General features: G+C 34.4%; 1 protein-coding gene and 1 long non-coding RNA gene across 8 annotated transcripts in view; one reads left to right on the top strand and one right to left on the bottom strand.

Moving 5' to 3' along the window:
- Positions 1–27654, top strand: part of NR2C2 (nuclear receptor subfamily 2 group C member 2) — a 45828-nt gene that overhangs the window by 6247 nt on the left and 11927 nt on the right. For 6 of the 7 annotated variants that reach the window (XM_040568387.1, XM_040568384.1, XM_040568383.1 and 3 more), the window contains 11 exons: positions 8879–8989; positions 11758–11958; positions 13280–13382; positions 14460–14639; positions 16813–16960; positions 18575–18668; positions 19087–19220; positions 20689–20866; positions 21810–21931; positions 22433–22572; positions 26025–26162. In XM_040568387.1, coding sequence (XP_040424321.1) covers positions 8918–8989; positions 11758–11958; positions 13280–13382; positions 14460–14639; positions 16813–16960; positions 18575–18668; positions 19087–19220; positions 20689–20866; positions 21810–21931; positions 22433–22572; positions 26025–26162 — 1510 coding nt within the window. In that variant the 5' untranslated portion in view covers positions 8879–8917. Of the gene's footprint in view, positions 1–8878; positions 8990–11757; positions 11959–13279; positions 13383–14459; positions 14640–16812; positions 16961–18574; positions 18669–19086; positions 19221–20688; positions 20867–21809; positions 21932–22432; positions 22573–23698; positions 23752–26024; positions 26163–27654 lie in introns of those variants that run through there. The other variant, XM_040568390.1, reaches the window with a different exon arrangement.
- Positions 18681–27645, bottom strand: LOC121075297. The gene is made up of 3 exons (XR_005822883.1): positions 27420–27645; positions 22648–22782; positions 18681–18953 (listed from the first exon to the last, which is right to left on the bottom strand). It is a non-coding gene; the product is annotated as an uncharacterized LOC121075297 (long non-coding RNA).

Raw genomic sequence — 27654 nt, 5'->3', positions numbered from 1 at the left:
ACCAGGAAGAACTTTTAATAGTAGCTAGTGCTGTCCCTTTCCTGTTCCACTGCGTCCTTCTCTTTCCCTGCTAGAGGCTATAGGGGGAAAAATCACAGGAGTTGGATATCTTGAGCCTTGTGCTTACTGGGAGCTTATTTAGGCCAGCTGCATTGCTGGAGGATTTAAGTTTAATTCAGTTTTCCCAGTGCCCTGAAAAGAACTTAACAAAACCTTGGACCTTTCTGAAAATACCTTTTGCAATGGCACTAAAAAAATACTGGTTATCTTTGTCACATATTCTCTTCAGATGTCTCTGACGTTACACCATTGATAGATCAGCAGTTTAGACTTACGTCCAGGTGAAGCACAGTGTGATGAAAAGTGAGAGTAGAAATGCTGCCAATCTGATCAAGTATGTTTTTCACTGTGTTGTAAGAGTTAGTAAAGTGCAAAATAAGGCCATTTATTTTCAATATTTTATTGTTATCAGTAGCCATATTCTCATTTTGGATGAATTTTCAAAGTGGAGTTTTGATGCTGAATGTTCTCAAATCATTCTTACTTCAAATACGATTCACTGTTGATTGTTAAGACCTAGCCATACTCAGTCAGACTGAGAGGTATCTCACACAAAGTACGTATTGGAGAAAGGAGATTCTAATACCTTACACAGCTTGGCAGACTCTGAATTCAAGATGTTACCAGATGTGATAATCTCTGGTGTAATATAGGTCAGCCAGGCGTTTATGTCAGATGTAGTCTGAGGATTTTTTTGTGATGCAGATGAGCCAAGAATTACAGCTTTTTCCATGACCTTTGACTTAAAATGTCTTGTACAAGATATTGCAGCAGAATCCTGTTAGGGCAGTAATAGTATGGATGGTCTTTTTCTGAATCTGAATTTATCTGCCGTTCTACAAAGGGTCCAGGTGGTCAGCACAGTTCATTCCAGACAGTATCACTGAAACTTTTAGAAGATACAGATATTTTTCATGTTTGTGAAACAAATATTAATTTCCAGGCAGTACATACGCTTTTCATAAAGGTCTATTAGCTTAGTAGCTAAAGACATTCGTTAGGAAAAATATTTATAGAAAAAAAGTCTTTCTGATATGATATGAGATGTAGCAGGTTTTTTTGTGGTGTAAAAATTGGTACAGTATTTTTCATTGAAATTCTTTTTTAACTTTAATGAGATAAAATTTGTAAAAAGTTTCAATTTCAGGGTACAGTTGAACATACTTGGTTTGCAGTTGCTTTAACAATGCCTTAATTTCTGTTTTCTATAATATTAATAATAGTACCTCTGCAATTGTTTTCTACTTAGTGATGCCTGACCACTGCATTCAGACAATACACTCACTTTGAGTTTTAGTAGCATGATTATAGGAAATGTTCTTCTATTTGAGTTAGAAGAACTAGAGGCTTTAACGAAATTATGAATTCAAAAATTCCTCCAGTCTCTGGCCTATTGATTTATTCCCTTGATATATTTGTCAGATAATTCCTTCATTATCAGTTTTGGTAGTAGGGGAATAAGCTATTAAAAACAAACAAAACAAACAAGCAAACAAAAAACCCCTGTCCTTATTAACTAAATTTTCAATAGGTATGTGTTTGTATGGGCATATCTACATGTGTATGTAAAGAAAACACTATTGGCAAGTCAGTTTAGTAAATTAGTAAGCAATTTAACTGACAGGCTATGAAGAAATCTTCATTATTTCAAAGAGCAACAATCATGAAATTTCTAGAGAACCTTCATTTCAAAGTCCTGTTTTTACACAAACACAGGCAGATATCAGAAATACAATATAATACGATTGCAACTAAAATGTAGAGTTAGTTACTTTTCTAAAAAAAAAAAAAAAAAGTTGGGAAAAATATAAATATATACTTTATATATATAATTATATTTATATAAAATGACGATAAATAAGTAGAACAGAAATAGTCTAATTTAATTTTGCCAGCCCTAGAAATGCACCTATTTGTCAAATACTTGTTTTTCAGCTTAATGATGCAAGATAGTGGATATATACGTTTCTAAGTATATATTTTTTATTTCCTGGAATTTATGCAGATCCTCTGTTGCATTTAATGCAAATCATTAATGAATTTCCAAACACTTCAGCCTGTGAAATTATTGCTAGTGAAACGTGGTAGTTTGAGAGCCCAGGTGAATGAAGTCCCCTCTTGATTGGTCCAAATCAGACAATTCTCCATGCCTTGCCACTTTGCTTCCACTTCAACTCTATCTTCCAATAGTATACACTTGGCATGCTTTGTGAAGTTTTCTTCTCCCATTCTGCCTACTTGTACTAGTTGCTGTGTGGGTACTAAAATTGAAATATTGGTTGTGTCCTCATGAACTTTTAAGGGAATCACATGCATAGATGAGCATGAAATGTTTTTAATCAATAGGATATCAACCAGATAGGATTGGTTAGTGCAGTGAATCTGAAAACTGCTTACATAGATACCAAGTCGTCTTAAGTCCTAAAATTACATTTAATATTGATGGCTTCTTATCTTTTTCGCTCCCTCCAGTCGATACAGATCGAATTCCATAATCTCTCTACACAGCAAAAATTCCAGTACAAGATAGGTCCTGGTCTTCTGCAGACGCATGCAAGAGGTATTAATGACATTTCCAATAAGTGAAATACATACAAGAACAAAAGTTAGATTCTAAGCAGAATGATAGATATCTGAATTCAATTCTGAGTAGTTTTACTGTGAAAATTACAATTCACAATAATTTCAGAATCTTCTTAAGAGTCCCGCTACTGTATTAAGCATAATATGATTAATATTAAACATGATCCAGTACTGAAAGGGTGGCTACAAAGAGGATGGAGGTTTTCTCTTCATAAGGACCTACGTGGAGAAGACAAGTGGCAGTGAATACAAGAAGTACCAGATGAGGCTTTGTCTTGGTGTAAGGTGTTTTTTTTTTTTTTTTTTTTTTTTTTTTTTTTTTTTTTTACAGTTAGAACAGACGATCACTGGAACAAACTCCCTAGGAATGTAATAGAATCCCCATCACTGGAGGTTTTAAAGATGCAGTTCAAGAGGGTGCTGGAGTAGGCTCTCTTTTCCTATGAAAGGTTGGACGTGATGATCTTTTGAGGTCCCTTCCAACACGGACTGTTCTGTAATTCTTTGATAATAAACTCTTTAATAATATACTCTTGCAACATTGTTCTGTAACAATGTTTCTGCTGATATATTAGAAACTCTAAAGATACAGAATAATAATTCTGCTTTACTATGGATGTTTATTACAGTAGCATATTTGATGTCATATAAAAATGAATGAAAGTATTTGTATTATATCTGTGCAGCATATAATACTTAAAGTATTTTTTTTTGATGGAACTAAAAATCTAACCCCAAACGACCTAAAAATCTAACATCTCATAGTTAAATATGCATTTTGTATATATATTTCTTGCTTGAGTCTTTGAGATTTACTAGGTCAGATAGGCAATACATTACAGGACACTATATAGCTGGTTGGTTTTCTATTTTAATTCAGATTTCAATCACTCTGCTGACTTGTCTTTCAATTCAAAAAACAAGCAACTTAGTCTTTTTTTTTCTTATGTGTTTTTTATAATTTCTGCTTAAGTCTTACAAAGATTCCACCTTTGCAATGCAGCTGTTCTGAACTTCAGAGATGGGAAATATATTTCTGAGCAGAGGGTTATGTAGTGATAGAACATTATTATGTTCAGGATTCAATTTTTGTTCCAGGAAAGACAGCTGCAAATTAGATATTATAAACCTCTTTCTTGAAAGGCAAATAAAAGTCTAGTGTTACAAGCTTATTAAGTATGGGGTCAGATATTTAGCACAAGAATAATAAAACTATAATTTCGGTGGGTGTTCTTACATGTTTAAGATTTCATGTGTAATAGTTTCCCCCACACTACCTAACAATTAGTTGACCTGACATTTTAAGTTGTATCTGTGCTGTAAATGCAATGCTGTAGTTACAGTAATTATTCACAGTTGCTATTTTTAGATAGTTGTACAGTAAATAACTGTTTTCTCTATCAAGTAAAGAGCCTGTTTTCAATAATGAGCACATTTTAGAGCTAAGGTTGGGAGTCCTTGAAGTTAAAGTATCACAGATCAACTTAAATATCCCCAGGTCACACATAAGACTTGCTAATGGAAATTCACTGTATTCAAGTTTACTTCCAAAAAAAACCAAAAACAAAACAAAGAACACACACCAAAAAAAGAAACCACAACGTCGAGTACAGTCATTTTTGCCAGAAGTTCAGGTAGCATAACTTAAAATTTCTCATTTCTAAGAATTTCAAAATACTTTATTTTGTTTTCATTCATCAATCATCATTGCACCTTCATCCAAATGTTTTGCGATAGAAATTAATCGAAAGAATCACCCAGGCATAACAAACTTACTGCATTAATTCTTAAGTGTAGCAAGATTGATCATGCTACTTCATATTTGTGGGATCTGGACAAGTTTAGAGTGGCCTACGCTCCTTTAAATACATTAGATTAATAAACTTTAAGGCTAAAGATGACAGGAAACGTGGTGGATTTTCCTTTTAAATTTTGCCAGTTTGAAAATAATTAAAGATGCAGACAAGCTCTTTTCTCAAATTTCGTTTAAGAAATATTCAGAGTGCAGGTTGAGGAGCTTAAGAAAGGAGGGGGGAAGCTTGATAAGCTGGGAATATCTTCCCCAGATGAAATGAATCATATTATTAGACAAACTCCTTCAGCAGCTGGCAAAACAGCAGGAACACGTCGATTCTGCTTCCTTGGTTACAGGGAATGATAGTGCACTTGACCTTCAGAGGAGCAGGGTCATAGAGAGGGCATTTTAAAACAATTCTGGTTGCTTTCTTTGATTGGAATCCTCATTAATGGAGGCTGGAGGCAGGTATCTGTGATCTCACTGAAAGTGACTTCAGCATTTCTTTTGGATTGATTTGACCTCAGAGGTTTATTGAGAAAAAATGTAAATAAGTCTGCAGGAAGGATTTGGCACTGTAAGTACTAGAGTCTGTACAGTGTATAGCTAGGGAGTTTCAGGAAGCAAACAATACTAAATATATTAAAACTTACTATTTTTCCCTGTCTTTTAAAGTATGTGTGTTTTGATTTATTTGTTGTGTGTGTGTGTAGGGAGATTAGGGTCTTCTGAGCTATCTTTTACGTTATATGAATTTTCTGTCTATCTCTAAGCCACAGTATTAGTTGTTACTTTTAAATTATTGTTGATAAGCCTGTGTAAATTGCACTGAAGTTTCCTATGAAATAGGGGTGACTTTGTTTCTTTCATTATCTCTTGAAAGACTTCCAGTCTTAAAGAAAAGAAAGTGTATTTAATTTTTAAGAACATATTTTAGAATTACAAAAATGTACCATTGCTGACTTCGGAGGACTACGTTTTTGTATATACAACTTCCACAGTGGCTGCTTTAAACAAGTAGTAGAGATTTTTCATGGTGTGGTGTTTCTTTTGAACAACACATTAGCATAGTCAGTGTTATTAAGTTCACTTACAGGATTACACATATAATGCGAGTCTAACAAGTGTTGCATATTCTCAGACTACTGTTGCTTTATTCTTTTTTTTTTTTACTTAGAAAGTCAAATTTGTTGCAATTGAATGGGTGGGACTATAATAAATCATCAGAAGTTTATCCTTTCCTGTCCTTTATAGGTGTGTGACAATGCAATGTAGAAATTCAGCTGACAAACAAAATTACAGAAGAATTTTTTTCTCTTGTTAATTATGTATTTCAAAAAATATGTTCCCTTTTTGCATTTGACTTTCTACTATGGTTCTTGTCCTGCTGTCAGCCGATGGCGTAAGTATTCAGTCTTGAAAATAAACTTGAGATTTTCAGCAGTCAGAAATTCAAAACTGCTCTTCTTTCACTGTATTAAGTAGGCAAGCCTGAAAAATGAAGTTCTGTGTTTCAGGGTCCTCCTTTTCCATCCTGAGTATGTATGGGTATGTTAATAAGAGTATAAAATTAACTTATATGTGCACACTGAAACCTTTATTTATAGAAACATTCTTCATTGTGCACCATATCTTCTCAGCCAGGATTTTGGCTAACATATTGTTCTTTTTTCAGTTTAATAAATACGTTCTTGACTATTTAAACATGAAAGTGACATATTGGCAGTTGGTCTCAAACTTATGCAACTTTATAGGTAACTCAGTGCTGGAATTAAGATAGCTGAGTAGTCATAGAATGAGAAATAATATGTATATTAAAGGAGACTGTCAAAAAAAAAAAAACAACACCCTTTATACGAGAATGTAGTCCATACTATTAAAATTGAGATTTTTTTTGTATTGACGTAGTACTTAGAGCCATAGCTGTATACCAGGACCTTTTTGCAGCAAGTATATTACAAACCCAGAAAAAAGAAATGGCTCTTCAGTCCCCAAACATTTACAGAATTTCAGTGTAGTTACCATGTGTATACATAGGAATTATTTTTATAAGTTGCTACAAATCCTTGAACAACGTGGGAATACAGATCTGTTTCAAAGTTCCCAGCAATTTGTTGTGTAAGGTTCAAAGGTGCTTCTAAAAAGGCTAAGGAACCTATAATTGAAGGTGAAAAGATCTTCCTGCTCTAATTTAGACCTTTTAAAGGGTTCATAGTTTAGATAATAACATGGCATGAAAAATAAGGAGGCTGTTGTTCAAATGTGTACGGCTTCATTAAAAGTCTTGTGTATTTTAAAATTGTTTCCCCAGAGACTGTGCAGTAAGTTTTCCTTTCTGTCCAAACAGGTTTTTATTTCCTTAAATTCATTGTAAATTATATCTTTGTATGTTAAACAGGAAATGACTAAATTGACACTAACTTGTTGTCCACCTATACAAGTTTTGATAAGTCATTCCAAGGGTATTTGAAATAAGAGGATTTAATTAAAAAAAAACTTGTGAGCTTCCTGGTTTTGACCGCCACTGCAGATATTAATGACTTCTGATACTCTCAAATTCCTTTATAGAATGTAATTATTGTAATCAGCCATATACTAAAACTGTATCCTGTAGATACTGTGGGACAGTGTAAATGTGTATTTAGGAGGTATTTATGAAAACATAAATTGATTTAAATTGAAATTGTAATTGCAATTTCAATTTACAAATACTGTGAGTTACAGAATTTACAATATGAAATTCCTAAAATTCTGAAATTATAAAAATGTAAAATCTGTTAAAATTTAAATAAGGTTTATTTAGCATACAAATCTACATTTCTAATTTATTGAGATTATAGAACATTTTTTCTAAAGAATTTTTGGCCTATTCATCTTGCTTTCAAGTAAGTATGGCTTAAACTGAGTGTAGAAGAAATCAGGAGTGCCGTATACTGTTCTCTTTTTATAGAGTACATCACTGCAGTCTTATGCCCATTCAAGTGGAATATCTGTATAAATTTATATTGTAACAATTCATAATACTTTGTATTCAGATATGTTGTACTTGTAAAATTTGCTGTCAGCAATCTTCAAAAATTGTTTTTTTCCCCTCATTTTACATAATAACTTTCAATTAAGAACGTGACTGAAAAAATATCCATCTCATACTGTTGTCTGTGGTGAACATTTATTTACGGTTTAGAATTCTATTACTTGCCCTTTCCTGCAGCCTGTCACAGCAAAATAGTACTCTTGTGCATACTGTTACTCAAATATTTTTATAACCTTTCTGAAAATATTGGTGAACGTGTGCAGTATATGGCTTTAGAACAAAATTATCTTTTGTTTTGAATTTTCTCACAAGAATTAAAGTATTGATCAACATCATAGATTATTGACTTGTAAAATGCACCAGGAAAGCAGAGCTTTCATAATGTCACACTAGTGAAATCCTCACTAGAATGATGGGAGTTACCTACATATACCTCGATACATGCTGAGTATGTTGGTGATCTGTTGAACTGTGTGTTCCAAAAAAAAGTTGCACCACTATGAAGTAGAAAAGCAGAACAAGTTGGAAAAAGAAAACAGGAAACAGTATAAGCACACTTAACAAGTGGAATCATATTAAATAAATAATTATAAAATAAACATTATATAAATATTATATAAAACAAATATATCCAGATAACCAGCCATCTTTAAATTTATCTTTTTACCTTAAAAATAATATGTTGTTAATATTCTTGCTTTTACTTGGAAAATGAAGAGACTATGTCGTTCAAGTGGGCTGTAAAGACACCGTACTTTTAGAGAACTTTATAGATGAGGTAAGGTCAGAGACATAAAAACTAAATGCCAGTTTGGTCAGATGGAAGGCATGTGCACTCTTCCAGCAGAATCTGCGTATCTACTGACCCATATATGTACTTGGGATTGAGGACGTTTTTATTTAGGGGCCTAAAGAAAGCTTTACTAAATTTGGGCTACCTGAAAATTCAAAAGATGGTTCATAAAATACTTTAAAAAAGAATTAAAGGGTGAAATATTTCACATGACACATTGAGCGTACAGTGTGTTTTTTTACAAAAGAAAAAAAAAAGGCGTAAATGTATAATTGGAAGTTGAAAAAAGCATATTTCTGCATTTCAGTAAACTGAAGAATCACATGGTTTAATTACATTTTATTTGGTTGAGAAAAATAATTATCCAGTGATTTGAGGTGTTTGTCCTTTTTTGGGGGGGGGGGAGGGGGAGTGTTTTTTGGTCATCTATCAGATTCATTCTATTCCCAAAGAAAACAATGTTCTGATAATTCATGGAAAACGAACTCAAGTTGGTTTAGTGACTGTAACCTTTTCAATAAATAGAAGTTGCATGCTAGGGCCATCTGCTGTTTAGTAAATAAATATCTGTGTTTTAAAATGTTTAAATCAGAATTCTGTGTGTTATTCACAGGTGCAGACTGTTCAGGCTTCACTATCTGAATCTCCAGTGATGACCAGCCCTTCCCAACGTATCCAGATTATTTCCACGGACTCTTCTGTAGGTTCACCACAACGCATTCAGGTAAAAATCTATTGATTATGTGGCAAACTGTTATAACTTACTTTTTTTTCCTCTTCCTGCTCTCGGTTTATACAAAAGCATGCTAAAGTCTGTGGAAGATTTCTTTAAACTTTGTATGAACAGATCATTTTTATTGCAAATAAAACTTTCTCCTGAAGTCTAGTTTAGTGATGACTAGTTGGTTGTATATAATAATTGAATTGATAATGTAGTCAGTGAGGAATATTTGCAGAATTTAAACTTAGCCTGCATGTGTAAGTTGCCTGAGCTCTAACCATAGCAAATGGGCAGATGTTGTCAACAGACAATTCAGAACACCTGAGATCATCTCTAAAAGCATTCTTCTCTCTCCATGTCATGTTTAAAAAGAGCCAGTGGGAGACTAGCCTATTTAGGCTGAAATTAGCCTTGGGGATACTACACAGTGGATTGTCGTTACTGATAGATAATATAAAGATGTATGTAGTGACAAGTAATATGAAAATTGTTAGGTATTAATGTTATAAGTGTTACAGTACTGATCTTTTTGTCCTCCTCCACCTTGTTCTGTGCCAGTACAATATTCCACTGTACTTTTGCCAGAGACAATGCTGGAGAAGAGGATCTTGTACTTCAGGGCATTTGGAATGGTCCTGGCAATGCAGCCTCTGTCACAGGATGGACTGTCCTTGAGATATGTTTTGATCAGGGTGGGTGGTACTTGGTCATTGTGATCCAGGAGAACCCTGCCCCTGTGAACAGCCCTGAAAACTTTTTTTTTAATGACATTATCATTTTACTTAATGGTATCATGATGTAATTTTTTCACTAATATTTTTCAAAGACTCAAATTGTAGCATTTATAATGACCTACTTTTTTATGAACATAAAGATCATCCACTTCTTATTCAGTCATTACTATCAATGTGTGTCTGATACGTGAAAAGTTACAAAGTTGTCTCTGATTTTTCTTTATAGATAGCACCACTGAGATGTTCTTCATTTATCAACATATTTAGCTATGTGTTTTAACTAAGATGTACTCCTTTAAAATATGAACCAAAGGTGGAATCAGGCAGCCTTATTGTTTCATATGCTGATTCTCGAGATTCTGTTACGATGGAAGTTTTCCATTTTTGATTCAGTTGTCTGGTAACATAATCTCTATTTTGCCTAGTAGAGTAACCAAATCAATATTTACCTGCTATTTTATTGCAAGGTAGATGTTCTCACAACATGTATAACTGAAGCATACTGCATATTTCATCATTCATAAGGTAGGCAACTTTTGTTCAATTGTGCAAAAAAATCTACCTCCTTATATCACTGATATTTCTGGAAAAAACAGTTAGAGGAAGGAGCATAGTAGGAAGAGTGTTCCTGCTTCCTTAAAACATATATATACACATATATATATACACTACTATAATAGTAGTGTCAGTTATAAGCTGAGATTAGATTTCAGGACTAGTTCCATTCATTAAGATCTATATGAAAGTGATGGCGGCTGAGGAAAACATGTCAGGGAAAACTCAGAGGGTTTAAGAACTTAACAATTCAACAACACTGGGACTGGGGGTTGATGATTTTTCCTTTTAAATTTTGAGTTTATTCAGCGCTTCTTGTTTGTTGAAGCGAACTGGATTGGAACTCATCCTCTTAAGCACTGAAACTTTTATGCAGATGAGACCAAAAATGGCTTACTCTGTTCTGTGAATATATGACTAATAAATCCCTACAAATGTGTCTTGTCCAGAATTTAGTAGTAGACTGGTTTCATCCCCAACTTTGGGTACCTACTTCCTACATGTTTTTTTAGGTTTGTAATTACAAAATCTGAGGTGAGCCTTTCCTGAAGAGTTTCTGTAACATAGAAAAATCATCATCTCCGTAACTTAATTCCTGTACTCATTGTGGCTTGCTACTCTAATGTTGTCTTAAGGCATTCTAACTTAGTAAAACCATTAGCATATGTTCAGAATTCCTGTAAGGCTTGTTATACAAAAAGAACGTGACAATTGGCTTAAGAAGTCTAGTTAATCAAAATTTAGGAAAGTAAATAACTTTAAAAAAGTTATTATGACACTTAATGCAGTCAATTTATTAGGAATGTCACTGTGTGTAAACTGAAACTTTTTTCAATAGTAATTCTTACCCTGGCTGTAAGATAAATACATAAATGTACTATATCAAAATAGTTTATAGTCAGGTGTATGCAAAAGAAATTAAAATCTCAAGAATGTACCATTGTGATTTTTTTTGTCAGCTGGAATAATTTATAATTTAATTATTTATATGAGGAAAATTCTGTGATGCTGTCTCACTAGGCAGAGCATAGGCTGCATTTATGCCTGCCATTCATCAAGTGCAATGTGCTATATATTCTCCTTTTAGAGAACTGAGAGAATCAGTAAGGAATGCAGGGGTCCTTAACATTACACTTCGTTCTTATTTTGGTTGGGTTCCACTGTGTCTAATTCCTCTTGAACAGTTAAATGCAATTACAATATCTCCCCATCTCTCCTCATTTTTAACAATATCAGTCTCATACTTTTCACAAGTCTGTTTAGTATTTTCCTTTTGTGTGGTAGGTATGTAAATACAGAAATATTGTGAACATGTGTTTTAGCTTTGATTCTGTTGTTTTGCACTTACGTAGGTAGCTGTAATAACTTTGCACCAGTCTAATAAATTTACAAATAGCAAATTAATAAATAACAAGGGCTATTATGAAACAGTATCATATAATTCTGAGACAGAATCATAAAATTCTTCAATATGTTTTACAGATTGTGACAGATCAGCAGACAGGTCAAAAAATCCAGATAGTGACAGCAGTGGACTCATCTGTGTCTCCAAAGCAACAGTTTATTTTAGCAAGTCCAGATGGAACTGGTACGGGAAAGGTGATATTGGCAGCACCTGAGACATCTAATGCCAAACAGCTTATCTTTACGACCACAGACAACATTGTGCCAGGCAGAATTCAGGTAAATACAGTAACTGAGATAAACCACAGATTTGTGTATTTCAGTTACTAAGTTTTAGGTGCTTTTAAGTATAGAATTGTTTTAAAAGACTGGCAATTGCAATAGTTTTCCTAAAGATCTAATAACATGGATATAGAACATATGAATTGTAGGCTTTTTTTTTATTCAATCCTAAATCTGCCTGTGTTCACGTTCCTCATGCATTCCATTGCGTTCATCATTCCTTGTTGTGGTTCTCATTAAAATTGTAACTATGCAAAGACATAAGCAAATACTTAAGCTGGAGCTTGTGAGAGGTGCCAGGATTTCAGGTGGTCTGATAGAGATTCACACATGCAGAGATGCAACTTAGCTGGGCAAACTTATGTTCATAATGCAGTACCAAAGCATTGGAGTAGAAGTTCTTTGGAGCAGAAGCTGTCCTTTGTTATGTTTGTCTGTGGGTCTTGAGCATAGTCCAGATCAGTGAGAGCTTTGCAAAACAAATTATATAAACAATAATCCATCTCTAGTGAAATTTGAGATTTTTTCCTAGCATTCTTTTTTCAGGGGGAAAAAAATTGCCTGGACCCTATTGCTACTTTTAGAATAGAGAATATCATAGAATCGTTCAGGGAGTATTTTATAGGGAGCAGTATCATTTTTACACAAATATTTGAAAAATTGTGCAAACGGTCTTTTAAAATTTATTTTACAGTGCTACATGCTTTATATATTGTTACAAATTGGATTTTATTTTTTTATTTTTGTGTTAATTGGGGTGTTTTGAACTGAAGTTTTGGGATTCAAGACCTTTGGAAGCCAAACAGTTTTCACAGAATCATAGAATATCCTGAGTTGGAAGGGACCCATAAGGATCATTGAATCCAACTCTTAAGTTTTCTATAATGGATCTCTGTTTCAGGCTGTCCCCTGTAAACTATGTATGCCTATTAGCTGCAGAGAAGATAAATGGGAACAGTGTATGGAATACAACAATTTTAGACATCTTTGGCTAAAATAGAGCAATTGTTTGACAGTAATTGCAAGAAGGGAAGACTACTGTTGAGTGCACAAATGAAGAAACTTACTTCTCCTGAACAAAGTGGGAAGTTCAATTTGGAATTCATGTTTCGCTATGGCTGCTTTAACAGTCCCATTACTGACAGTAAAAACTCCCCTTAACTTATATTTTATGCCACTTAATTTCATTCCACATCTGTCATACCTGTCATGTTCTTTCCTGTTGACACACTGGTCTTCTGTACACTAAGCTTCTTGCTTTCATGTCAGCAGAAAATACTGGCTAATTACCTCTTTTTGTTCTGAAATTTTGTCTCAGATAGTGACAGACTCTGCTTCGGTGGAACGTTTACTGGGAAAAGCTGATGTTCAGCGGCCCCAGGTAGTAGAATATTGCGTGGTCTGTGGTGATAAAGCATCAGGTAAGGAAGCATAGAAAGCAGTATTCAAGATACCTGACTGAAAGGATTACTAGGATGAAGGGAGGTTTCATGACTTGTTTTTTTTTTTTTAAGACTGATTTTAGCCATGCTGTTGGTAAAAGCACTTGAGTCTAAACTGGAAAGAGATAACATTATATTTCTGTATCTATGCATACGGAGTAGTTCAGCTCTGCTTGGAAGAATATTAATTTGTACTTCAAGTAGATTGTATGATGAATTGGCTCATGCTGAAAGAGAAAATGATTGTGTAGCTCCTAGTAACTGAGAGACCATTTGAAGCATGAAGTCTGTTTCCTCAGAGCTGTAAAAAAAAGTCTACCTAATCCAAGAAAAAAAACAGTTCTTGGTGCTCTCTAACAAACTTAAGACTTCTTGGTAGTTTTTTGCTTTTTACGGTCACAGAAAAAGGCAAGTAGATATCGTGCAAATCCTTGGTGTTTCAGAACCATGCAGTTACAGGGAATCTACTAGATAAAATTTCTACATTAACCAAGGGAGAAGATTGTGCTTTCATGTTACAGAGAGAATGACCCCCGCTCTTCTTCATCTTCTTTTTTTATTGTTTTCAAGTGTTTGTGTAATTAAAATGATACCAGAATTGATGTGCACAGGAGTTTTGACTTAACATTGCATTTCTGATTTTTATTCAGAAATTACTTATGTTCTGAATTTACTTAAATGTTTAGCATGTGTGTTCTTTTAATGTAACTTTCAGCATGCAATATCCTTTGTGTAGTTTGTATCCTATTGCCTGTAACAGCAGATAGAATTGCATCTGTACTTGGCCAGAACGGGAACTACCATTTCACAGGCCTCTCACTCAAATGTAGGCTTAGCCTTCCTCTCTTTTTTCCACTTACCAACCTAAAAGGCCTGACAATAGGTAAAAAAGAAACATCCCGTAAGGCTGCAATGATGCTTTTACAGTCCAAAATGATGGCAAGAAAACAAAAGAAACATAAAGGGTGACTTTTGCAATGTTTTACTTGGCTAAGATAAATATTTTTATGTTAAAATGAGTAATTTCCGTCTGATAACAATATATATTCTTCCTAGGTCGTCACTATGGTGCTGTCAGTTGTGAGGGATGTAAAGGCTTCTTTAAAAGGAGCGTGAGGAAGAATTTGACCTACAGTTGTCGTAGCAACCAGGATTGTATCATCAATAAACACCATCGGAATCGCTGCCAATTTTGTAGGCTTAAGAAATGTCTAGAGATGGGCATGAAAATGGAATGTGAGTGTTAAGTACTCAATGTGAGACTGTGCCTAACAAGTAAAAAATACGTGGCCTACCATTGCTTTTCAGTGTGTTTTCTCTATTTCAGTCTGTTGCCTGGAGGAGACAGAACTCGACAGCCATCTATTTCACCTTTCTTTCCTCACTATTTTGTGTTTGAGGTGTAACACTGATTTATTTTGAACCATATCTCATATTACTGCAGTTCTTGAGGAACCCAGTTAGATCCTCACTTAGAATGCATGTTACAAACAGTGTATGTTTATAGTACAAAATATTTTAACATAGGTGGACATATATCTGAGTCTAACGTTACATGTTCAGAATATGCTTTCCTACTGGTTTATTTTTCTCCCATTTTATCCAGTGATGAGAAGTGGTTGATGTCCCCCCTCCCTTTTGTTTGTTTTCAATATCAGTTTGATGATTTTTGAACAGCATTATATTATGAGACATTGTATAAACTGTCATATTTTGAACAATATACTTTTCCTGTTTGTTTGCAGTACTCACTACAGCTTCAGTGCTAGCATCTGAACACCTCTTTCAATGCATTTTCATTACAATTTATAATACCCCCTGCTTCTGCAGTCAGAACTTCACGAAGCCTATTATGTTTTTTTTTTTCTGTGATAAATTTAAGGTGAATTTAAGGTGAATTTAAGGTGAAGCAAATTATTTTTCTACTGTGATCTAGGCAAGATAAGTTCCATCCTCTGAGTTACTATGGAGGCAGAATTTTAATCTGTAAACAGAGAGATCTTTGTTGTATTTGCACTTTGGATCTCCAAAAGCATAGTTAGGATTCTTGTGCTGTGCACACACTGTGCTGAGTGTAGTGTGTGACGCTTGTGCTGGAGAGACTGTTACATTTCTAGAAGCTAAACCTTTCTTTCTTAGCTCAGTGTGGCTAGGATTCATGTTCACTAATTTTTCTGGGCACTGGGTCAGGTTTCTAATTAATACTCATGTATCCACCAAGCCAAGAAGATATATGTACCTACTTACTAATTCTCTAAACTTCCCTGACACTTAGCAATATTAGTAAAAATAGGATCAGGAAATAAATAACTTCCTGGTTATGAGGGTACAGAGAAGTGTATCTGTGTATTTTAGCGTTACATTCAAAAGGCCTATACAGTATGGTAGAATTTTTTCTGTTTGTTAATAATGTTAATTTTGTAGAGTAGTAACTGCTGTATGATTAATTGGTAAAATGAATAGCACAGAAATATTGTCTCCATTTATATTGTACCTTACATTTGCAAAGTATTGTGAGAATTAGTACAACACTTCAAAAAATTCTTTGTATTATTGCCATATTCTTTTATTAGTTTTATTATCCATATTTTCAGGTGAAAAAAAATGTACGCAATTCAAATGTTGTGCCAAACTATAGAGGAGTTCATAAAGTTCAGTGACCTAGATGCCAGATATCTTTCTGTAATCTGCTTAATAATAATATTGTGATATTTTAAATATGCACTTTTGACTTCTCTTAAAATAGCAAAATTACTCTTTTACTATTTTTATTAAATGATTTACTGTGCTTGTTTGGCACGTTGGAGACTAAGCCTATTTTCTTCCAGTTTTCAACTTGAAATATTTTAAATTCTGAAAAGGTTAATTTTAGAAAACTGCTTCCTAATTGTCTGGAATGAGTGAATGAATGAGTCAATTGCATATCATGCAGAGACTCCTCACCCAGGGAATTAAGCTGCATCTCTCACATAACGTTATGATTCAGGAGCTAACTTGCCTGTCTTGACTTTTTCTGGGTTCATTCTGAGTTTGTGTTGGCTTTAGTCATCTGGAGTATGACTGAGTCTTGCATTTAAGTATAGCTTTACCTGTAAAACAAGCATTTTTTTTTAAATGTATGTTGCAGAATGTTCTGTCTTTTTAAATACCAGTGAAATAGTAAGCTTTGCTTGTAGTTCAGTAAAACTTAAAGCAAATGATCAATCTTTGCCTTCCTTAGTTAATTGTACTTGGTCATGGGTATAGTAAAATTGGAACCCAAATTTCTTTAGTCGTCTTATTAAATTTCAGTTTCATGCTGAACTGACATACCACCATAATGATTTAAACATAAATCCTACTATGAGATTTTTTTTTGTAATATTCATATTACTTTCTTTCAAATTTTCGTGTTTCTATCCTTCTGTAGCGGTTCAAAGTGAAAGAAAGCCTTTTGATGTGCAACGTGAAAAACCAACCAACTGTGCAGCTTCCACCGAAAAGATATATATCAGAAAAGACCTACGAAGCCCTTTAATAGCAACTCCAACGTTTGTGGCAGATAAAGATGGGGCACGGTGAGTAACTCAATATAAAACAAATCTTGTCTAAGGTTATTTATGCATTGCAGGCACAACTATTCTGTCTTTTCCCCTGTGCTCTAAAGCATCGGTCAAAAAGAGCTCAGTTTCACAGGCCATTGGTTTCCATTACCAAGATCAACATAGTATACTCTGCTTCTCATCAAAATTTTTGCCTGAGTACAGCTAGGTGGTTTTCAATTAAGTGCTGGCTGTTGCCCAGACAGATCAAAGCACAAGTGGGGCACACATGTGATATGTAAATAACAAACATGTAGACCTACTGCATGATAGACTCACGTCGGCACTTTTCTGAAATCAAATCCACCAACAGCAGACTCAGCCTTCCCCCTCCTGAATACTGTAGCAAAAGAGGCTGCAGTGACTGCTGATTCAGATCCCAAAAAAATGGTTTTAACAGTGTCAGCAAAAGAATAGTAGTTTCTTTTTGCTACGTGGAAGATACTCCTAGATGGTTCTCATGTTCTCGGTTTTCTCCATAGGCAATGTGTGTGGAAATGCATGATATTCTATCATATTCATAATAAATAGAGAGAATTTTTCTTTCTGAATAAAATAGAACTCTATTAAAATACCACATTTTGAAAACTATCAGTCCAGTTAGTGAATGAATAGATGATAATCACCTAAAGGTACTGGATTTCTATATTCAGTTTGTGTGTATATTCTTTGTTGAACAAGTAAAACTGCAGTTAGGAGGGTTGAGCCACAAATTTCTTTAGTTGTTTCAGTGTTTCTTGTTTGCTAATCAGTTTGTTCACAAATACTGCTCATAGACAAATTTGCTACCTCAAGATTTCCTTGTGCTGCAGATGCCTTTCCACACTATAAATGATGTTATATTCATTAAGTGTGACTCTATTTATGTAGGACTGACATTTGCATAAGGTATGATAATTTGCTTCCTGTGGTACTTAACAACGTTAGTGTCAGACCCCTTAAACTATCAGCTCCCAAAGGCCTGAACCAGTCATGCATTACTCATTTGTGTTGGGTTATGCAGATCTGGACTGTTGCAGAAGTAACAAACTTCTTATTACTGACTGCAAAGACTTCCCACTGCCTCCCTTAATTAGATACAGCAGAGAGAAATTATGTTTGGTCAAAAAGAAGAAAAGGCAGCAGAGATTTTATACAGAACTTTATTATACAACTATTTTGTAATGTAACGTGTATTTCCTTGACTCAACTTTTTTTTTACTTAGTGCTGTCCATCTAACTTGGAATGCACAGTTACGCCTTCTGCAACTCTAAGGCATAACTTCAGATCTGCCATGTGGCTTCTGAAGTCATGAGAAGACAACAGCTTTCATAAGACAGAATAAACCAGTGTCAAAAGCAAATGAGAGGATATCTCCTTTGGGAAGTTGTCACTGCTTTTGCACAGGAAATGAAAATGTATTCCTGTCTTTCAAGCTACATTTTGGAAGCAGTTTCAGAAAGGCTATAATTCTGATGAAAAAATTCTGAGCTTCATTAAATTGTAAATTTAAAAATTGGTAATCCTTTTATTCTGACATGGGTTATTATATATTTTTCTGATTAATACAAAGCACTATTAACTGTCATATGCCTTATGGTTTTCAACAGGTCAGCAGGTCTTCTTGATCCAGGAATGCTTGTGAATATTCAGCAGCCTTTGATCAGGGATGATGGTACAGTCCTTCTAGCTGCTGACTCCAAGGTATGAATGCTTTCAGTTAAGTTCTGAACATAATCTACACATATAGATTGTTTTAGCTATGTACATAGATGCAAAGCATTCTTGACCTTGAGAGGATAAGGTTGGGGTGAGTCTGAAGATCTGTAGGAATGCAGGTAATAAGCTGATCAACAGGGATGTGATTTCTTTTCACAGGCATATTTATGCCATAGCTATTCCACACATGATAAGCCAGAAAGGGTTAGGATTGATGATCACAGTAGGGTTTAAAGATCATTGTGAGTCAGATGTGATCCATTGTTCTTCCTGTAGGTGTTTCAGGGAAAGCAAAGGAAAAGTACATTAGGGAAGAAGAACACAAAGATTAAGAATGGGGGAAAAGATGTGTATCATATATCACCTATAATTCTTATCCACTAATACGGTTCTTCTTATTTAGGCTGAGACAAGCCAGGGTGCTTTAGGAACACTAGCAAATGTTGTAACATCTCTTGCTAACCTCAGTGAGTCACTGAATAATGGAGATACTTCTGAAATTCAACAAGAAGAGCAATCTGCAAGTGAGATTACACGGTATGCATTTGTATTTGCATCTTATTTAGCAGTTTGTATTCTGTATTGTGCACACTTACACTCATTCATCCATGTAATTTGGTGTTGTGACATCAAATGCAGTAGAGATTGCCCAGTACTTTGAAATGCAAAACCGATTATTGGAAATCCAAGCTTGGCTGTTGTCCTCAGCCTGTAGTCCTCTTGGGAAGAACTGTATCTTGTGTTATAACTGTAGTTATAATATGGCTAGACCAGATTTAATGCTAAGAAAAGTAATCATAGAATCATCTGCTTTGGAAAAGACCACCAAGATCATGAAGTCCAGCCATCAACCAGACCTACTGAGTCTCATCACTAAACCATGTCCCTCCGTGACATGTTCATGCATCTCTTAAATATCTCTCCAGGGACAGGGACTCCACAACTTATGTGGGTAGCCTTTTCCAATGCTTGAATAAATGACTAGTTTGTAAACTTGACTGACTCTGAGAATAGTAATACTTTGTACTGCAGTATTTAATAGGCTCGTTATATGGAAGTTTCTCCTGTGAAGTGTTCATTGCCCTTAGATCTACTCCTTGAGAGTCTGTATTACTGTTGCATTCTCTGTCATTGTGCTGCCAAAATACGTTTTGGTAATGTAGGAAAAATGTTGTAAAACTAAGATTAGTAAACATCTTGTTTAATGTTTAGAAGGAATTTGAAGACTATTATCTTTATTAGTGATGAAAACCAACACAGAATCTTAAAGTTTCCAGCAAGGCTTGAGATTTTTAGGAACAGGGTGGTGGTGTTTGTGTTTTTGTGTTGTTTGTTTGTTTGTTTTGTTGGGGGGGGGGGGGGGGGGGGGTTGTTTGCTTGTTTTATTCGTTTTTTGAAGGAAAACATACATTGGTCTTATAGTGAAATATGAAAAATATCGGGCCTCAAAACTGTCCAGTGTCTCTCAGGTAGATTTTTAAGAGGTGTTTAACTGTTTAATCAAGAGTATGTCCATATCTCGTCTTAAGGGGAAGGAAATTAAGGCATGCTGTTTAGAAGGAGATCACGGTGTTCTCTGTTGTTCCAAAAAATGGATTAGTAACAATAGGGACTGCAGGGTGTTTTCCAGAGTGCACCTGGGCTTTGTGAGGTTTCACATAAGCTATTATAAATTTCCAAGGTGAGAAGAAGCAGGTAGTGAACAGTGGAAGAGTCCCATTTACTAGTACAAACACTGGTATAAGACAATTAAAACAGGATTTATAGTAGTAAAAAGTTCCCCCGTTACATGGAAAGTCTTTTATCAGCTATATGTGGGCAGTCCCTGTATAATGTCCAAGCAGTACAAAGGAACCACGTTGTAATGAAAAATCTGGCTTGGTGTCTTCGTGGTTCCTGTTTATACCGAGTGGAAATGCTTCACAGTGTTTTATATGACGAGTACTCTGAAATTTTTAAAGGTGTAAGGAAGTGCTCTTTCACTGTCTGTTACTTCTTTTTGCAGGGCATTTGATACTTTGGCTAAAGCACTTAATACCACAGATGGTACAGCCGCTCATAACTTGGCAGATGGGATGGATCCTACAGGAGGAGGGAATATTCATGTAATCAGTAGAGATCAGTCAACACCAATTATTGAAGTAGAAGGACCCCTACTTACAGATACACATGTCACATTTAAGGTATATGAGTCTTGAAATGTCTTACTAAACAAGCTGACATAAAAGATTTAACCCCAAATGAGTTTACCATGTCTTCTTTATATTAGCAAAATTAAATATAACAATCTAGAACACCTGGTGTTAGCATCTAATGCAGTTTTCACTCTTGCAAGCTCTATCTGAAGTGTATAGATACTATTTCATAAGACTCTTTGATAGACATCAGGATGCTTTAAAATTTATTTCACTGATGGTCACTTTCCGTATCATCCATGTAGTATCGTGTCTTGCTTAGTTCATTTATAATTGTAGGGAATGTCGAACTTTCCTCTAAAAGGCTTTTTCATATTAAGAGAGGTTACAGGGCCTTCCTAGTTTGCTTCAATTACGCAACTCAAACAAGAACATGTTGATGAAAATTTTGAGATAAATAATGAGGGTGTTCATCTTGCTGGTATTACATTGCACTGTTTAAAGAAATAAAAAGTTTGAAATAGCAATACTTAATGTAGTTGAATGATAATCATGATCATAACCTGCTTATTCCCATTAATGGTGTTTTGTGATTGTAGATTCCTACTGTATGATTTTCCCATTTTAGATTTTTGTTTTACTTCTTTTAAAAGAAGTTTTAGAAGATAGTTTCGTAGTACTGTGATGCTAGTCAACATTCCACCAAACAATTAAATGTATAGGTTTAACTGTTATTACATGAAAATTAAAACGTTTCAAAAAGAAACATTTGAGCTCTTTCCCACATTATTTCTAATCTTGTTTTCTATCCTTGTTTTGCATTCCTTGCAGTAGTAATGGGTTGTTTAGTAAAGTTTTACTTTGACAATTTCTTGTTATGTGGTTGCATTATGACAGACAATGAGAGTGGGTTGAATGTTTTCACTTGTTATTTCAGTGATAATAAAAATTATTTTATGCCCTAACTGTACATACTTTTATTTTTTTGCAGCTGACAATGCCCAGTCCAATGCCAGAGTACCTTAATGTACACTACATCTGTGAGTCAGCGTCACGACTACTTTTCCTGTCTATGCACTGGGCTAGATCCATACCTGCATTTCAAGCACTTGGGTAAACGGATGTTATACTGTTGCACAATCTGCTTTCCAATTAATGAAAGCACTGATCTCAACACTTTTCAATTTTTAAACGACTAAATTTGTTTAATTTTTAATGAATTCTTTAAAATGTATGAAGGCTGTGCAATATTCTTTTTTTGAAGAATAAAATAAAAGATTGCCATGTTTGCCAAGATGATAACTACCATATCTGATGTTACTACTGTTATGGAAGCTAAAGCCGAATCCAAAGCAAGCATTTAATTGGTAGAAATATATCTTGTTAAAGAACTGATGAGCACCATTTTACAGATAACCTGAAATGGTTTCATGTAGTTGGTCTATTCTTGCTTTTTGGAATACTTGTCATATGCTGATATATGCCTTTTAATAGAGTGGTTTGGAGTATGTTAATCTTTATTGCTAATTGTTATAATCAACATAACTGTATGTAGGGTAATACCAACCTAATATGAAGACTAGCTACTGTTGTTTGATTTTGTGTTGTTTATAGGCAGGATTGTAATACGAGCCTTGTGCGTGCCTGCTGGAATGAGCTGTTTACCTTAGGCCTGGCACAGTGTGCACAGGTGATGAGTCTGTCTACTATCCTAGCAGCTATTGTTAACCATCTCCAGAACAGCATACAGGAAGGTAAGTATTCAGTGTGTTGTTTTTATACATACTCAGTACAGGGTTACAAACTGGAATTTGAATAACAGTTCTCACAAGGTGTTTTCTAGTTGATAGCAGAACTGTTCTCCAGGATCCAGGGAAAGAAGAAACCTTCTCTTGCATGATTACATTTCCTTTGATCTGTTGCACTGTGACCTCACAGAGATCTCTCAGTGAGATAGAGGTGTCCTTAGAAGAAATGGGGATATGTCTGGAGGATATAAAGCCTTTTTCTCCTCCCCTCTTCTACATATGACTAGCAGTATAGAGAAAGACAAGTATATCCTAAAACTATCGTTTGTTCACAGAGTTTTCCTCCCATCTAGATGTAAATCTTTTTTTTCTCTTAGGATAATCATGCCTTCTCCTGAATCACAACTGAGCTTTATTCCTTCCAGAGTTTTTCATCTCTCTGCAGTGTAAAACTGTAGCATTTGCCAAGTATCACAAGTGTATTCTTACAAGTGTAACCATTTTGTTGTATACTGCTATAATACAGTAATGATTACTGTATTTTGAAGTACCCTTTGAAGCATTAAACAACCTATTTTCTTGACACTTTCACGAAGATTTATGTAATTCTATTTTTGAGTTCAGTGTTGGCCTGTGATAATGATGACTATATCTAGAATGAACGATAATCTGTTACGGCTGCTTTCCTTTTTTCTTTCCTTTTCTTTAAGGATGCTCCCTATCAGAGTTGATTAGCTTGAGAATAACTTTTCACTTTTAATAAGATAAAAACCCACAATACTAGCAGCTTTAAACTCTGCAAATATAGTGTATTTTTAATTGCAGAAAGAGAACAGCGGAATATAGATGCAATGGCCAAATGATAGAAAATTGTATAATTTATGCAGGTAGCCATTTTTTTCTTACCAGAAGAAAAGGACTAAGATAAAAAGCATTCTTATATCTACATAAAAATGAATTACCACAGAAATTTGAAAATAAAATATTTTTCCAAGAGGAATATCGGAAATAGATGGTAATCCTCTTTTGATACTTTTGTAAAATTGTAAATTCTTTTGGGGAAGAAACTCCTACAAGCACAAAGAGCCTGTTAGTATACTGTAACTGATGTGGCACTGCTTTTTATACCTAGGTGAATGCAGCAAATAGGAATCAAGCAATCCAAAACAGCCCAGGATTCTGCAGGTGATGGAGGAGCTAGGTCGCAGATTTGATACGTCTCACAGAACAGTCATTTCCTTTGCCCTTCTCAAATTACAGAAGCATAGGGAAGCTGTGAAAATGTAGTTGCAAGTATAGAATACTTCCCTGAAGGTTTTTCCCGAACTTTAAACTTTCACACTGCAAAGCACGTTCTGTGTCACCTACTATTGCTAAATAATATGTGCAGCGTAGACATGAGTTGCCCATATTAAATAATTATTTCCAATAGCGATATTAAATGATGTAATTACATGAAATCCAGTTTCAATTTAAACATGAGTTAAAAGTAGTTATGGAATACTGTTTGGTACCAGTTTGACAATTTTTGTGATTTGGGTACTGTGCATACAGTGAGAACTGGAACAGACTTACTGAATAGAGTGAAACTTGCTTGTAAAACTATAAAATGCACAAAAGTAGATAGATGATCTGAAAAATACCTTGAATCTCCTTCAGTCCTAGTAAAGTACGTTTGCTTTAATCTACTTTTGTTAGCTTTATTATGGTAAAATTGGACAGAGGTTTGATTTTTAAATGGATAGTATCCTTTCATGAATGTTTTTACTTTTTTATAATTTGATAAAGCTTGGACAGCCCTCAAAATACAACAAATTGACATTCCTTTCCCTCACAGAAAGAGGAGCAAGAGTTTAAAAGCCCAACAGGGAAATGTGCATATCATGTGTTCTACAAAGAGTTAAGCTTTTATTTACATCTGTCTCAGAATAAATATGTCAGTTCCACATACACTCCAGGTGATCAGTTTGTGGAGGAGTAAGTGGTAGGGCTGTTACACTCTTAAGCTGGCCCCACTTCTGTTCCTGTGGCTTAAACCTATCCTTTCAGTCATACAGTGTTATCTGGGACTGGACAAAAAGAGAGGATGAGACTACATTTGTTTTATTCAATGCTATTCTGTAAAGTTATGTTATATTTATACTACACCTTCAAAACTCAAAGTGATGAAATTTCAGAACTTTGTCTAAGAAGTATGTGAGTGGTGAGGTTGCTTGAAAACTGTGAAATTCAAATTTAATTTTTTTGCATGTATTTCTGCACCGTTGTTTCTCATATAACGCTGAGATATATAATGCATCTTCATTCATCTTGAGTAACGAAAAATCAGTATTGCAGTTTATGTATTGTAGAAGATTAGATTATACTTTCATATTTCAAGACATGCAAAAAAATGTTTAATTTCTTTTGTTCTGCTCAATTTTCTATGTAGTTGCAGAAAATATGTAAAAGTAGTCATAAATGACATAAAAGATCCAGGTTAACACACATGGATCTAAACAATCATACACCATTATCTGTTCAGACAAAGGTAAAATATTATGAAGTTATAAAGATACAGTGTAGTAGCACTGAAGATTGTGAATGGAATCAATTTATTCTAACGTATTTCTTGAGGGGAAAAAAATTGCCTCTTATGAATTGACTTCTCCATGAAGCTTAATAATGGTAATTATATATTCAGAGATTTGTTTTAATATAATCTTTAAGGCTTTCATTCTTTGACCAGTTTACAGATGTGCAGTCAGAGAAGTTTACTAATTTCACTGAATTAGTTACCTTTATTTACCAAATTAGAAAGCTCTCCTTCCCTAACTCAGCAACCAATGCCACTCAATTTTAGCTTATCCGTAAATATTTTCTAAATTAATGTTTTAAGAACATGAAACCAACATAAGAAACATGTTTCAAAAGATAGAAGAATCTGTGTACGTGTATTTGAATGAATTTGCCCCTTCAGAAGAAAAGAAGACTATGTACCACTCTGAATTAAAAGTTTGCTTCTAAAGTACAAACAGAAGAAAAAGTATCACTGTCATCACTGATCTTGCGTTCTGGAAGAGCTAACTCAATACTGTTTGAAGTTAAAATTAGGATTGCGTGATACCATTTGTTTTGTAATTTTTTCATTCCCAGAATCACGATCTATTTTGTAGAATAATTCACCGTAATTTGAGAGTCTCTTGCAGTACATCATTGGAATAGGATTGGTGTCACGGATTATGCTATTCAAGCAAAATTATGCAAAAGAGTTGTTGTTTGCTAGCCCTCTGATTTGGCTTTAGAAGTCTTCACTTCTGTAATCATTCAGGCCATCCTTACGTGTTAAGTGGTTTTTAAAATACCAAATGAGACAAGATACTTTGAAACGTTACTTTACTTTTTTCATAAAAGGATGTTGGTTAAGATATTGGATGTACTTGAGCTCGCATGAAATAATGAGCAATATCTTTTTGTAGATAAGCTTTCTGGAGACAGAATAAAGCAAGTCATGGAACACATCTGGAAACTTCAGGAGTTCTGTAACAGCATGGCCAAGATTGATATTGATGGATATGAATATGCATACCTTAAAGCTATAGTCCTCTTTAGCCCTGGTAAGGAATTTCATAACAAACTATTTTTAAATAAACATTCATAAGTTACCATTTTAGTAATTATTTATAAGACTAATGACTTGAGATGAGGCTGTTCTGTTAAGTTGTAGATAAAATGAGTATTCAATAATAATTTATCACAATGTGTTTTAAAAATAACTTTGGAGCAACAAATTCATGTTATTTACGCCTCCAGTCTCTCAGGTATTTCTTGTTAACCTACCTTAGGAGACTAGACGGTCAATTATCTTCAGCTGGGGATCCAATATTAATAAGTTATCAGGCAATATTAGCGAAGTAAATGGCAGGAAGGATTAGAGGAAGTACATTCTCAAAGTGACAAAAAGAAGTTGACTCCAGTGTTAATATTTTTATGACACTCATAACGGGAATACGTGAAATATAAGCAGAAACACCACTGTATTTTATGTGGAGTTTCTGCAAAATCTCCAAAACTAAATGTAAACAGGCGGTCTTCCATTTGTTGCAAAAAATGATAGCAGACAACTAAAGCATGATCTGTAGTGTTTATGATATGAGGATTTCCTTAAGGAAGACACTTAAGATTTTCTGGAATGATAAGGTAAGGACATCAAAAAATGGGAAGTAGTAGTCTCTTCAGCAAAAGCGTAGAGATGTTTCTTAAAATTAAAAATTGCTTAAACTTAAAATTGCTGACAGGCTGAGTGAAAGGGGAGGACTTGCTCTGAAATGTAAATTATTTGTTACATTCAAAGTGGTAAGCATCTCTGAATTAAAGTAAAATACCAAGAAAAGGAATAACTTATCAGTTTTTTTTGTTTTTGCTTTGATATTATTTTTCTCTTTGTAATAAAATTTGAACTTAATTGGAAGATACTAGTGTCCTGAAATATGCTTTTGGAAATTTCCTGCAGATTCTATTATTAGGGTTAAGTTTATTAGAATTTTAATGCAAGTCTGAGGAGCAATGAATTTTCCATACTCAAGATATCTGTCCCATTTCAAGGGAAGAGCACTTTGAACACAACACTGAAGATATTTGGATATAGTCAGATGTGTGGTATTTTCAGTTTTTCTGATCATGTCACTGTCTTTGAGGAGCAGAGCCAGGAGGAATTAAAGCATAAGACAGACTTAGGAAGGTCAAGAAGTTGATTTGTCAAGAAAAAAACTAGATATTGCTCAATAGTTGGTTGAAATTACAGAGGAAAACACATTTGAAAAAGCAGGGTTAGAAACACAAACTGTTACAGGTATTGCCTGGTATACACCTACAGGATTAATTTTTCTGATTTCTTCTGGATATAGCCAGCTCTGGAGAGAAAAGTTGAGTATGCCAGTTCTGAAGCCAGGAAGCAAATACTCAATTAAATGTTCCAATTTTTTACAGCTAATATGTTAAATATCACAATACAATATTTAAATGAAATTAAATGTAAGAATGTTGTAAGTACATAAATTTTGCAATGTATAGGGAAACAATCAACATACAGAAATGCTTTGTTTCTTT

Source organism: Cygnus olor, chromosome 10 (genome assembly GCF_009769625.2).
Source record: "Cygnus olor isolate bCygOlo1 chromosome 10, bCygOlo1.pri.v2, whole genome shotgun sequence".
Classification (NCBI taxonomy): Eukaryota; Metazoa; Chordata; class Aves; order Anseriformes; family Anatidae; genus Cygnus; species Cygnus olor.
This window is presented reverse-complemented; position numbering and strand designations above follow the sequence as displayed.